This window comes from Scyliorhinus torazame, chromosome 7 (assembly GCF_047496885.1).
Source record: "Scyliorhinus torazame isolate Kashiwa2021f chromosome 7, sScyTor2.1, whole genome shotgun sequence".
Lineage (NCBI taxonomy): Eukaryota > Metazoa > Chordata > Chondrichthyes > Carcharhiniformes > Scyliorhinidae > Scyliorhinus > Scyliorhinus torazame.
Window position 1 is genome coordinate 277,104,400 of NC_092713.1, and position 12,581 is coordinate 277,116,980.

Here is a 12,581-nt window from a genome sequence, read left to right on the forward strand (position 1 = left end):
CAAAAATCGTTTCTGATAATTGCACTTCAACTTCATCTTCACTCTTTGATTTCTCCTCTTGTCTTAACCTGTGACTTTGCGACCTTGTTACTACACAATCCAGAAAAATCCCAGGATATTCGTCCTTCAACACTTCAGTTGACTGCTTTTCCACTGGCTTATCAACCACAATAGGCATCACTTCCACCTGCGATCCAGCTATATCATTACCCAAGATAAACTGTATTCCAATTTTATCAATTACTCCTACTACCACTTCACCACTCTTTACTGGACTTTCCAACCTTACCTTATATAATGGAACGCTACTCCTCTCACCCTGAATTCCACATATCATCACCTTTTCTGGCAACATTCTTCCCAAACTACATAATTCCTCATCTTTTACCATTAAACATTGACTAGCCCCTGTATCTCTTAAAATTGTAACTTCTTTACCTGCTCCTCCTGATACACATGAGTAAACTTTCCCCAGACAAGTAAATTCTTTAAAGACATCTGGCACCTTCTTAACAATTACTTATTAAACAGGCTGTACAATCGTTTGCACCTCCTTCGCTTCCCTTGGGCTTTCCTTTACTACTCTAACAAATCCCACTGTCTTATCCTGTTTTACCATGTCAGCCTTCCCAGTGCTTTTCTTCAACCACCAACACTGTGACTTTACATGGCCTAGTTTATTACAGTGAAAATATTTGAAACTTTTCATTTCTTTTCCACCCTCCTGGATGTCTTTTTAAATCTGAGGTACACTCTTTTTATTGTCTCCCATCAGATCACCTTTACCTTTACCACTTGAGTATTTCTCATGTCCCCAGTTTCTATCCCTCACCAGCTGAAACTGATGTCGGAAACCAATCTTTGATTTATGAACTAATTCCTAATCATCTGCCATTTCCGCTGCTAATCTCGCAGTTTTAACCCTCCGTTCTTCCACATGAGTTCTCACTACATCAGGAATTGAATTTTTAAACTCCTCCAAAATTTCTCTGAGAGGTTCATACGTTTGGTCTATTTTCAAAGCCCTTATCCACCTATCAAAATTACTCTGTTTGAGCCTTTCATGCATGTTTGACCAAATTCTTTCCTTAAATTTCTAAACCTTTGTCTGTAAACTTCAGGCACTAGCTCATATGCACTTAAGATGGATTTCTTCACCTCTTCATACGTTCCAGATACCTCCTCCGGTAGTGATGCAAATACTTCATTAGCTCTACCTACCAGCTTTGTTTGAATCAGTAACACCCACATGTCCTGTGGCCATTTTTTTTTTTTAGCTACCTTCTCAAATGAAATGAAAAAGGCTTCCACTTCCTTCTCGTCAAACCTTGGCAATGTTTGGACATATTTAAATAGATCCTCACCACGTCTTTGACTATGACGCTCTTTCTCACTATCCTCATCACTATCATCCAACTGTACGTTTCCCTTTACGTCTGCCAATTTTAACTGATTTTCATGTTTCATGGCCATTTTCTGAAGTTCAAATTCCCTCTCTTTATCTTTTTACCTGATCTGTATCTCCCTTTCTTTTTCCTTTTGTTCTGCTAGGGCTATTCTTTCTTTTCTCCTTTCTTCTCGCTCCTTTTCTTTTTCCTCTCTCTCCCTTTCTCTTTCTTTTTCCTCTCTCTCTCTTTTTCTTTCCTTTTCCTCTCTCTCACTCTAGTATGGCAGCCGCTTTAGTTCTTTCTCATGTTCCATTTGTTTAATTTGCAACTGAATTTTTTCCCATTTTCAATGAGTCAAACTCGATCTCAGGCAACTTTAAATGCTTAACCACCGCCATAATTACCTCATCTTTTCGCATTTTGTCAGGTAATGTTAACTGCAATGTTCTTGCCAAATCTAACAGTCTGCTTTTCGTTTCGGTCCGTAAAGTACTACGTGTGACATTCTCCACCCTCAAAAGCTCTGAAAGAGCCATTGTTCACAACACTCTCCCCACTTAAACTAAAATACACACCAGAAAAGCAACAATCCTTCACTGTCTTTAAGTTCACAAAAGCCAATCCAATAGATAGACTTTCATCCCCCTCGAGCCCCCAGTTGTTATGGGCGAGGCATTTTCAGAACCCCAAAATGTATCATGGAGTTCAACCAGCCTCTCCCTTGAATGGATTGTTGCTTTTCCTAGCACACGGCTTTTTCCCTAGGTGTGGGATTACAATTATGGACACGTGGGTTTTTAAACACAAAACACTGTTTATTCCATGAACTCAACTTAACATCTTAGTAAACATTGGATCTCTTCACACCCCTTACTTCAAAGATAACTCAAGAAAATATTGCAACAGTAAATAATTCCTTAAAATGTTCCTTCAAACTTCCAAGAGACTTAACACCTTTAAACAAAATTATATCAGGTTAAAGGCTTCACTATTATAAGTTTAAATCACCCAAATGATCCAGAGATAGTCTTTCATGGCAGATATCCAGTTCACTGCAAAACACAGGCACACACCCAGCTCTTTTCAAAACCAGAACTTCTCAAGCTGCTGTCTCAAACTGGCCTTCTCCTTTTAATCAGCTCACAGCAAACCAGAACTTCTCAAGCTGCTGTCTCAAACTGGCTTTCTCCTTTAAATCAGCTCACAGCAAAACAGCCAGGCACTTTTAAACTGCTCTCAGCAAAACCAGCTAGGCACGTTTCAAAACTGAAACTTCAAAATGGCTGAACTGAGCTGAGCTCCACCCACTCTCTGACATCACTGTTTTCTTAAAGGTACATTGCTTACACATCCATTTCTTAAAGGCACTCTTGCATGACACCACTATGTAATAAGGTAACAGCTGATCTACTTTAACTCTACTTTCTTGCTCTATCGCCATATCCCTTGATTCTCTTAAATGTTCAAAAGCATTTAATCTCATTCATTGATACACTCAACAACTGAGCATCCACAATCCATTGAGGAGAAAAATCCAAGGATTGACAACCCACTCAGTGAAGAAATTTCTTCTCAGTCCTAAATGGCCAACCCATTATCCTGAGATTATGGCCCTGAGTTCTAGAATCACGTGTCAGGGAATATAGCCCGTCAGAATGTGCTTTTTCAGAATATTGCACTTTTCAAAGAGGTCACCTCTCATTTTCTAAACATTCTACACAATTTCTCCTCAGATGGCAATCTGGAGAACTTTGTCAGCTCCGAGACACTAAAAGCAAGTATGCAGGTACAGCAAGCAGCTCGGAAGGCAAATGATATATTGGCCTTCATTGCAAGAGGATTTGAGTACATGAGAAAGGATGGCTTAATGTAGCTGTACAGGGGTTGGTGTGAGCACACCTGGGGTTGTGTGTGTAGGTTTAGTCTCCTTACCTAAAAAACGGTGTACTTGCCATAGAGGGAGTACAGCAAAGGTTCCCCAGATTCCTGGGATGGCAGGATTGTCATATGAGGAGAGCTTGGTTCAACTAGACTTGTATTCAGTGGAATTTATAAGAATGACAGGGGATCTAATTGGAAATTATAAACTTCTGACAGGGCTGGTCAGACGGGATGCAGTGATGTTGTTTCCTCTGGCTGGCGAGGGGGAGGGGCGGGCATAAAAGGCATCACAGTCTCAGGAGACAGGGTGGGTCATTTAGGACTGAGATGAGGAGGCATTTCTTCACTCAGGGTGGTGGACCTGTGGAATTCTCAACCACAGAAGGCTGTGGAGATCGAGTCACTGAACATATTTAAGAACGGAACAGATAGATTTCTAAACTCTAAAGGTGTCAAGGAGTATGGGGAGAGCGTGGGAGTATGGCATCGAGATTGAGGATCAGCAATAATCGCATTGAACGGTGAACCAGGCTTGAAGGGCTGAATGAGGAATTTCTGTTCCTATTTTCTATATTTCTATGTTCCAAAGGCAAGTATATACTTCCTTAAGTAAGGAGACAAAAACTGTGCCCAGTGCGCCATGTAGTCTCATACCATTGCAACAAGACTTCTTTGAAGAAGAAACCACAAAATTATTTTATTTTTCTGATTCAAAGGTAAAAGCCCATTTTCTTCTCTCAAATTAGGCACAGTCCTGGAGACTCAAGGTCAATAATCCATACAAAATACGCATGGACTGGGAGCCTGAAAGAGATCAAGAGAGGTGAAAATCAAAGTAATTTATGAAAAATTCCTGGGCGGGATTCTCTCAGTCCAGGCCGGGCCGGAGAAGCGCGCAACGTCGCCCCGACGCTGGTCTGCCGATTCTCCGGAGAGCGCGGTGCGGGTCGGGGGCCACTCTACGCACGCCCCCCTGGCGATTCTCTGCCCGGGATGGGCCGAGCAGCCATAAAAAAAATCCGACCACCACCGGTGCCGTCCACGTCTGGTCTTACCCCAGCGGGACCCCAGCGTGCATCCTTCCGGGGGCGGCCTGGTGGGGTGGGGGTGAGGGGGGTCCGACCCGGGGGGGGGCCTGCGCTGTGGCCTGGCCCGCGATTGGGGCCTACCGATCGGCGGGCCGGCGGCCCCTTTTGTTCCGTGCCGGCCCCTGTAGCCCTACGCCACGTTGCGTCGGGGCCGGCGCAGAGAAGGGAGCCACCGCACATTTGCGCAATCGCGCCGGTCGCATTGCGCATTCGCACATTGGGTCGCACTGCGCATGCGCAGACTCGTGGCGCCTGTTTGACGCTGGCATCGGCAGCTGGAGCGGTGTGGGTCGCTCCAGTGCCGTGCTGGCCCTCTGTAGGGGTCAGAATCGCTGCTCCTGAGGCCATGTTGATGCCATCGTGAAACACGACGGCTTAGCCTCAGAATCAGAGAATCCTGCACTGTTGAAAGTGAGCGATTATGGTGCACCACTTCCTGACCATCTCTTCCCCTAAAATTTAATGGATGCAACAATAGGAAACATCAGAGAAGTAGTAATTGTTAAACGAGTGAAATGCATCTTAGGAATCGCCTGAAGGCTCCAAAAACCCATCTGAAGATTAGGTTCGCTCCACGGTTCAGACAAGATCAAAAGGAAGGCCCAAGATTGAGTAGAGATATTTTAAGGAGAGACGAGGAAAATTCTGTTACCTCTGGCTGGTTCTTCTAATAAATCCATGATGACAGAATCTGCTCCCTTTGTGTACACGATAATCTCTTTAGTGAGTGGATGTTTGACTATTACAGACATTCTCTTCCTTGTTGAATCAAATGCTAACGTGTGCAACAGTTCAAAAGCGAGAACATCTCCTTGAGGTAGCTCCACAGTCACTTGGTCAGGGGTCCGGGACAATAACATGAAATTGTAAGCCTGGGCAGCATGCACAAGGGCCGCCTCATCTGGGCTTTCAGCTTCATAGCAGAAGTCTAAATTGCTTGTTTTCTCCTCAGCTTCTGCAGTAATATCAGGAACTTCTCTATCAATGCTATCAGCAGCTTTTCCATTTTCACACACATTATTGATGAGATCAGTCCCAGAACCAGCATCATCTGTTCCACTCTCAGCACCATAAGAAGTGGGACTAATTTTAGAGGATGGCGATGCTTTATCACACAAACGCCCTGGTTCATCAGAGCCTGATTGACTTGTGTGTTTCAAATTGAGCTTCTGAAATAGCTGCTGCAACTCCTCCTGGGAATTCGTTGAAGTTTTTGACAAAGGTGAAGGCAGCACCTAGAATTATTAAAACAACTGATCAGAACTTGCCTTCTGACAGAAGGATCTACTTTGACAAGATAAAACTGCCCGTCTCTAATTTAGATAGCTGTACAATCTACTGTAATTTGTGTTTCATATTTTGTCCTCTGGCTTATATCGTAGCAAAATGGAATAAAAAATGTTTAAACTGTAAGCATGACTAAATGGGTGGGATAGTGAGGGGGTGGGGAGGAGAGGGGGGAGGGGGGGGGGAGTTTGCAGTTTAATGTTCTGACCTGTTAAAAGCAGTGGGATGCAGTAGTGCACAGGAAACCAGGAAGTTGGCGTTTCCACTCCTGACGTTATGATGTTTTAGCTCTGTGTGTATCATCACAGACATTGCCCAGAAGAAGTCAGCCTGATTGCCTGGACATGAAAGGTGAGGGGTCAGTCAGATAGTGGGGCTGGCAAGCCAGGTTTGCTGCGTCCAACGGAGAAACTCAAAGTCACTTACATTCTGGATCCAGGGAGCTTTTGCCCTCGAAGGCTTTGGAAACCTGGCCAGCTAGAACTAATTCTGAAATGGTGAATTACTATGATGTGGTGGATGGGTACCACAAAATAAAAGTGAGGGACAGAACAGGGAAATGTTTTTATGCACCAAGGAATTATAGAAGAGTAGGGAAATCTAACATTAAAACAAAGTTAAAAGCTTTGTATCAAAATGCAAGAAGCATCCGTAACAAACTTAATGAGCTAACGGCAGAAATAGAAACAAAAGGTTATGACTTGGTGGGGATTACTGAAACGCAGGGAGACCAGGTCTGGGAATTGAATATCTAAGGGTACGCAGTATTTCAGAAAGATAGGGTGAAAGGAAAAAGAGGTGGCGTAGCCTTGCTGGCGGGGAAAGGGATCAGTGCTGTCATGACAAATTACTGGAGATCAAGATCTCAAATCAGTCTTGGTAGAAATAAGAAATAATTAAGGGAAGATGTCCTTGGTAGGATTAATCTATGGGTCCCCAAACAGCATCATAGAATTGACCGTGCAGGAGGTGGCCATTCGGCCCATCGAGCCTGCACCGGCCCTTGGAAAGAGCATCCCACTCAAGCCCAGGCCTCCACCCTATCCCCATAGCCCCACCCAACATTTTTTGGACATGAAGGGCAATTTTATCATGACCAATCCACCTAACCTGCACATCTTTAGACTGTGGGAGTTTTGTGAGGGCCACGAAGAATCCAGCATGAGTTTTACGGATACAAAGTAATGACATTTATTTACAATAACATATATATATATAACAGCAGCAGCAACCAACGAGGAACCAACAAGGGAGGAGGCTACTCTCGATTTGGTATTCTGTAATCAGGAGGAATTAATTCATGGCCTCATAGTTAAGGATCCACTCGGGAGTAGTCACCATAGTATGGTAGAATTCAAGATTCAGTTTGAGGGCGAGAATGTAGAGTCCCACACTAGTGTTCTGGAATTAAACAAAGGAAATTACATAGGCTTGAGGACAGGTTTGGCCCTTATAGACTGTGCAGGAGGGCTAAAAGGTAGGACAGCTAATGAGAAGTGGCAGTTGTTTAAGGAGATACTTAATTCCTCACAACTAAAATATATCCCAGTGAGGAAGAAAAAACGGGAAGAGGGGTAAAAAAACATCCATGCCGAAACAAGGAGGTTAAGGACATTATAAAGACAAAAACGAAGTTATATTTTATTGCAAAGGCCAGTGGCAGGCTGGAAGATTGGGAAACTTTCAAACATAAACAAAGGGATGCTAAAAAGGTAATAAAAAGAGCGAAGATAAATTACAAAAAAAAACTAGCACAGAATATCAAGAAGAATAGCAAAAGTTTCTACAGGTACATGGGGCGTGATTTTCCAATCCCGCGGCAAAGTGTCCACACCGTCATAAACGGCATCGCATTTTACGATGGCGTGAACGGGCCGCTCCAACAACTAATTCTGGCCCCTACAGGAGGCCAGCATGGCGCTGGAGCAGTTCGCGCCGCTCCAGTTCCCGGCGCGAACTGTGCGCCGCGGGATCCGCGCATGCGCAGCTGCGCCGGTGCCAACGAAGACATGCGCAGTGGCGCCGGCACTAACGCGCGCATGCGCAGTGGCCTCCTTCAATGCGCTGACCCGACGCAACATGGCGCAGGACTACAGGGACGGGCACATAGGAAAGGAGGCCCCCAGCCACAGAGGCCGGCCTGCCGATCAGTGGGCCCCGATTGCGGGCCAGGTCACATCGGAGGCCTCCCCCGGGGTCGGACCCCCCCTTCCCCACCCACAGGCCACCACCTGACCCTTAGACGACGAGGTCCCGCCGGCTCAGAGCAGGTTAGAACGGCGCAGGCAGGACTCGGCTCTTTTCTTACGGTCGCTCAGTCCATCTGGGCTGGAGAATTGGCGGGCCGGCTGCATAGAGCGGCCCGCAACCGGTGCCACGCCAACCACGCCGGTGCCAATGGCGCCGATTCTCTGCTCTGCAGAGAATTGCGTGCCAGCATCGGAGTGGCGTGGCCCGTTCGCGGGGATTCTCCGGCCCGTCTCAGGGCTGGGAGAATCCCGCCCATAAAAGTGATGAAAGTCACTAAGTTGAATGTTGGTCCCTTGGAAGGTGAAACTGGTGAGTTAATAGTGGGGAACACTGAAGTGGCAGAGATGCAAAATCAATACTCTGCCTCAGTTTTCACGGTGGAGGACATTAGTACCATTCCTATAGGAATGGGCAATTCAGAGATAAAAGAAAGGGTAGAACTTGGAACAATCAGCATCAATAGGGAAATGGTACTCAACAAAGTCTTGGGATTGAGGGCAGACAAGTCCCAGGTTGTGATGGCCTACATCCTAGGATGTTGAAGGAAGTGGCTAAAGATATAGTGGATCCATTGGTTATAATATTCCAAATTTCCATGGACACAGTAGAATTCAAGATTCAGTTTGAGGGCCAGTGGATTGGAAAAATGCTAACATAACGTATTTATTCAAAAAGGGAGGGAGGCGGAATGTGGGAAGTTACAGACCAGTTAGTTTAACATCTGTCGTTGGAAAATTGCTGGAATCGGGCAGCACGGTGGCACAGTGGTTAGCTTTGCTGCCTCATGGCGCAGAGGTGCCAGGTCCGATCCCGGCTCTGGGCCACTGTCCGTGTGGAGTTTGCACATTCTTCCTGTGTTTGCGTGGGTTTTGCCCCCATAACCCAAAGGTGTGCAGGGTAGGTCAATTGGCCACACTAAATTGTCCCTTAATTGGAAAAAATGAATTGGGTACTCTGAATTTTTTTTTTTTAATTGTTGGAATCAATAATCAAGGACATAATATCAGGACATTTGGAAAGCCAATGCACTATCCATCAGAGTCAACATGGTTTTATAAAGGCCAAATCATGTTTGACTAATTTGCTTGAGTTCTTCGAAGATGTTTCAAGCAAAATGGATATTGGGAACCTGTAGATGTAGTATATCTGGACTTCCTGACGGCGTTTGATAAGGTGCCACACAGGTTAATTCATAAGGTGAGATCACATGGGATGAGGGGTAACTTATTAGCTTGGAAAGAAGACTGGCTGCGGACAGGAGACAGAGAGTCAGGATAAATGGGTCTTTTTTTGGATGGCAAGCTGTAACTAGTGGGATGCCACAGGGTTCTGTCCTTGGGGCCCCAGCTAGTTACAATCTATATTAATGGCTTGGATAAGAGATAGAAGGTTCTATAGCCAAATACGCAGGTGACACAAAAATAGGTAGGACAGTAAGTTGCAATGAGGAAATAAGAACCTTACAAATGGATATAGATAGGTTAGGAGAGTGGGCCAAAATGTGGCAGATGGAATTTAACGTGGATAAGTGTGAGGTCGTGTATTTTGGTCGAAAAAATGGAAAGGCAACTTATTATCTAAATGGGGAGAGACTTTGGGGTGCTCCAATGCAGAGGGATCTGGATGTCCTTGTGCATGAATCACAGAAAATAAGGAAAGCAAATAGAATGTTGGCATTTATAGCAAAAGGAATTGAGTATAAAGATAAGGGAGTGTTGTTGCAACTACACAAGGCATTGGTAAGACCGCACCTGGAGTATTGTGCACAGTTTTGGTCCCCTTATTTGAAGAAAGATGTAGTAGCATTGGAGGCAGTTCAGAGAAGGTTCACGAGATTGATTCCAGAGATGAGGGGTTTGGCATATGAGGAGAGATTGAACCATTTAGGGCTGTACTCTCTAGAGTTTAGAAGAATGAGAGGAGCTCAAATCAAGGTACACAAGATGCTAAAAGGTATGGATAAAGTAGATGTGTAACAGATGCCTCCTCTTGTGGGGCATTCTAAAACAAGAGGTCATAATCTTAGAATAAGACATAGCAAATTTAAAACAGATTTGACGAGAAACTACATCTCCCAAAGGGTTCTGAATCTATGGAATTTGCTATCCCAGAGTGCAGTGGTTGCAGGGACAGTGAGTAAATTTAAGGAGGAGTTAGACAGAGTTTTAATTGGTAATGGGTTGAAGGGTTATGGAGAAAGGGCAGGACAGTGGAGTTGAGGCCAGGATGGGATCAGCCATGATCACATTGAGGGTGTTGGGCTCGGGAGGTTAAATTACCTACTCCCGCTCCTAGGTCATGCGTTCCAGGAAGGAGATAGAATCATAGAATTTACAGTGCATAAGGAGGCCATTCAGCCCATCGAGTCTGCACCAGCCCATGGAAAGAGCATCCCATTTAAGCCCACATTTCCAACCTATCCCCGCAACCCCACCTAATCTTTTTGGATACAAAGGGCAATTTAGCATGGCCATCCTATGGGATGCTCTGGGTGATTTTGCAATCCAGCTCTTGGTCTTTAGCATTGTAAGTCTTTAGCATTTAACAGGTCGGCCAACGCTCACCATGCCGGTGTTCCTGCTCCCACCACCCCCGGATCATGCCCAGTGCGTGGAAACAGCAGTGTACAGATGTTCCTGACTTGTGCAAATCAGAAAACTCACCCTATCTTTCAAAATGATCAAGTATTTATGATGTGGAGATGCCGCCATTGGACTGGGGTGAGCACAGTAAGAAGTCTTACAACACCAGGTTAAAGTCCAACAGGTTTGTTTCGAATCACTAGCTTTCGGAGCACAGCTCCTTCCTCAGGTGAATGAATTATTTAGATAGTGCTTTAAACCACTGCAAAATTCAGTGCACATCAGAAACTGGTGATGGAGAGAATTCAGATGTAAAACTGCAAGAGGAAAACTTGAACTATTAGCGGCACACAGAACCAAGATATTTTATGTCCTTGAAATGTACTTCAGTCTATCTTCTTAAATAAACTTAAGGTTGAAAAATAGTGCTCTTTTTTATTTGCAAGCAGTAGGTTTTTAAAGTGCAGTGCCCCACAACAATAAAGCGGCTGAAAATGAAGTATTTGACCACATGCTTTGCACTGCAATACCATTTGGTTTTATTATATTGTCCATTCCAGAGGTACAATGTATTCAGAACATGTTATTCTGGGACAGGAACCATCAAAATTGATCTAATTTACAATTTTAAAACATATTATTCAGCTTATTTCGCAAGACTGCTCATAGAAATTAGTGACCCTCTCATCTTTTTCTTCCGGCGTCCGTAGAATAAATTTTAACAATTTAACCAAAATAGCATCGACTTACTCGTTGCCTTGGTTGTGTTGCTGTGGAAACCTCAACTGTGTTACACAATGTCAAAGCCAGAAAGAAATCTATGATGCATGCTCTTTCCAATCCAATGCCAGCTTTTAGTCGAGTCAGTGAGTCCATATGCACAACAGCATCTTGAATTCTGTTCAACAAAACTTCATCGGGAATGATATCTTTCTCCTAAGGCACAGACACAAAATAAAAGAAACATAAACAGGATTTTCTTTTGATTATGAATTAGATCATTGGGACACGAGACTAGATCCTGCATTCATTTGCTGAGTAAAACTTCATCACTTAATTTCATCCTGCTATTCGGTTTAATTCTAATATAATTGAAATTTGCAAACTTTTCATCAGTCGCATTTGCAATAGCTTGCTCATTGAAAATGAATAAGTGACTTTTATTCAAAGTGAAGGTTGTTTCTCTGAAACTCACAGAGAGAGAGAGAGACATTGCTCACTTCCCTCACAATTTTATTCTACTGCAGTGTCATACTCATGCTTTCTTACATGTGACACTGTTATCTTGGCATAGTTCCATTACCCCAGCAGGTGCTGACAAGCTGAACATCTAACAATCATTGCGATCATTGTGGCATGCACATTATCAGTAACTGCTGCTGCCTCCACTTATGCCATGGCACCGCGTTCCGTGTTATATAAAACTATTTTAAAATTCCACAGCTCTGTTATGAACTTTGTCTAGGCTAGGAAAGAGTATACCAGAGAGGAGGTGGAATAGGCATTTTTGTTTGTGATTGAATGAAGATCGTCACTTCATTATAGCAGAGACTGATGAGCAGAAGAATACGTTTCATTGTTACCAACTGTTATATCTGATTCTGCCCCCCCCCCCCCAGATTTGAGATTTATTTTCAATGTGGAAAAGTGTGAGGTTGTCCATTTTGATAGGAAGAATGGAGGCATAGACTATTTTCCAAATAGGAAAAGGTTCAGGAAATCAGAAGATCCAAGGGACTTAGAGTTCTCATTCAAGATTCTCTTACGGTTAACGTTCAGGTTCAGTTGGCAGTTAGGAAGGCAAATGAAATGTTAGCATTCATGGCCAGAGGGCTAGAATACAAGAGCAGGGATGTACTTCTGAGGCTGTATAAGGCTCTGGTCAGATTCCATTTGGAGTATTGTGAGCAGCTTTGGACCCGTATCTAAGGAAGGGTGTGCTGACCTTGGAAAAGGTCCAGAGGAGGTTCACAAGTATGATCCCTGGTGCGAAGAGCTCGTCATATGAGGAGCGGTTGAGGACTCTGGGTCTGTACACATTGGATTTTAGAAGGGTGGGGGGAGGGGGGGGGGGGGATCTTATTGAAACTTTCAGGATATTGAGA

General features: G+C 44.2%; 1 protein-coding gene across 2 annotated transcripts in view; it reads right to left on the bottom strand.

Moving 5' to 3' along the window:
- Positions 1-12,581, bottom strand: part of atp10b (ATPase phospholipid transporting 10B) — a 511,821-nt gene that overhangs the window by 95,497 nt on the left and 403,743 nt on the right. For both annotated transcript variants that reach the window (XM_072512518.1, XM_072512519.1), the window contains exons 12-13: positions 11,227-11,412; positions 5,010-5,592 (exon numbers count right to left, since the gene is read on the bottom strand). In XM_072512518.1, coding sequence (XP_072368619.1) covers positions 5,010-5,592; positions 11,227-11,412 — 769 coding nt within the window. The remainder of the gene's footprint in view (positions 1-5,009; positions 5,593-11,226; positions 11,413-12,581) is intronic.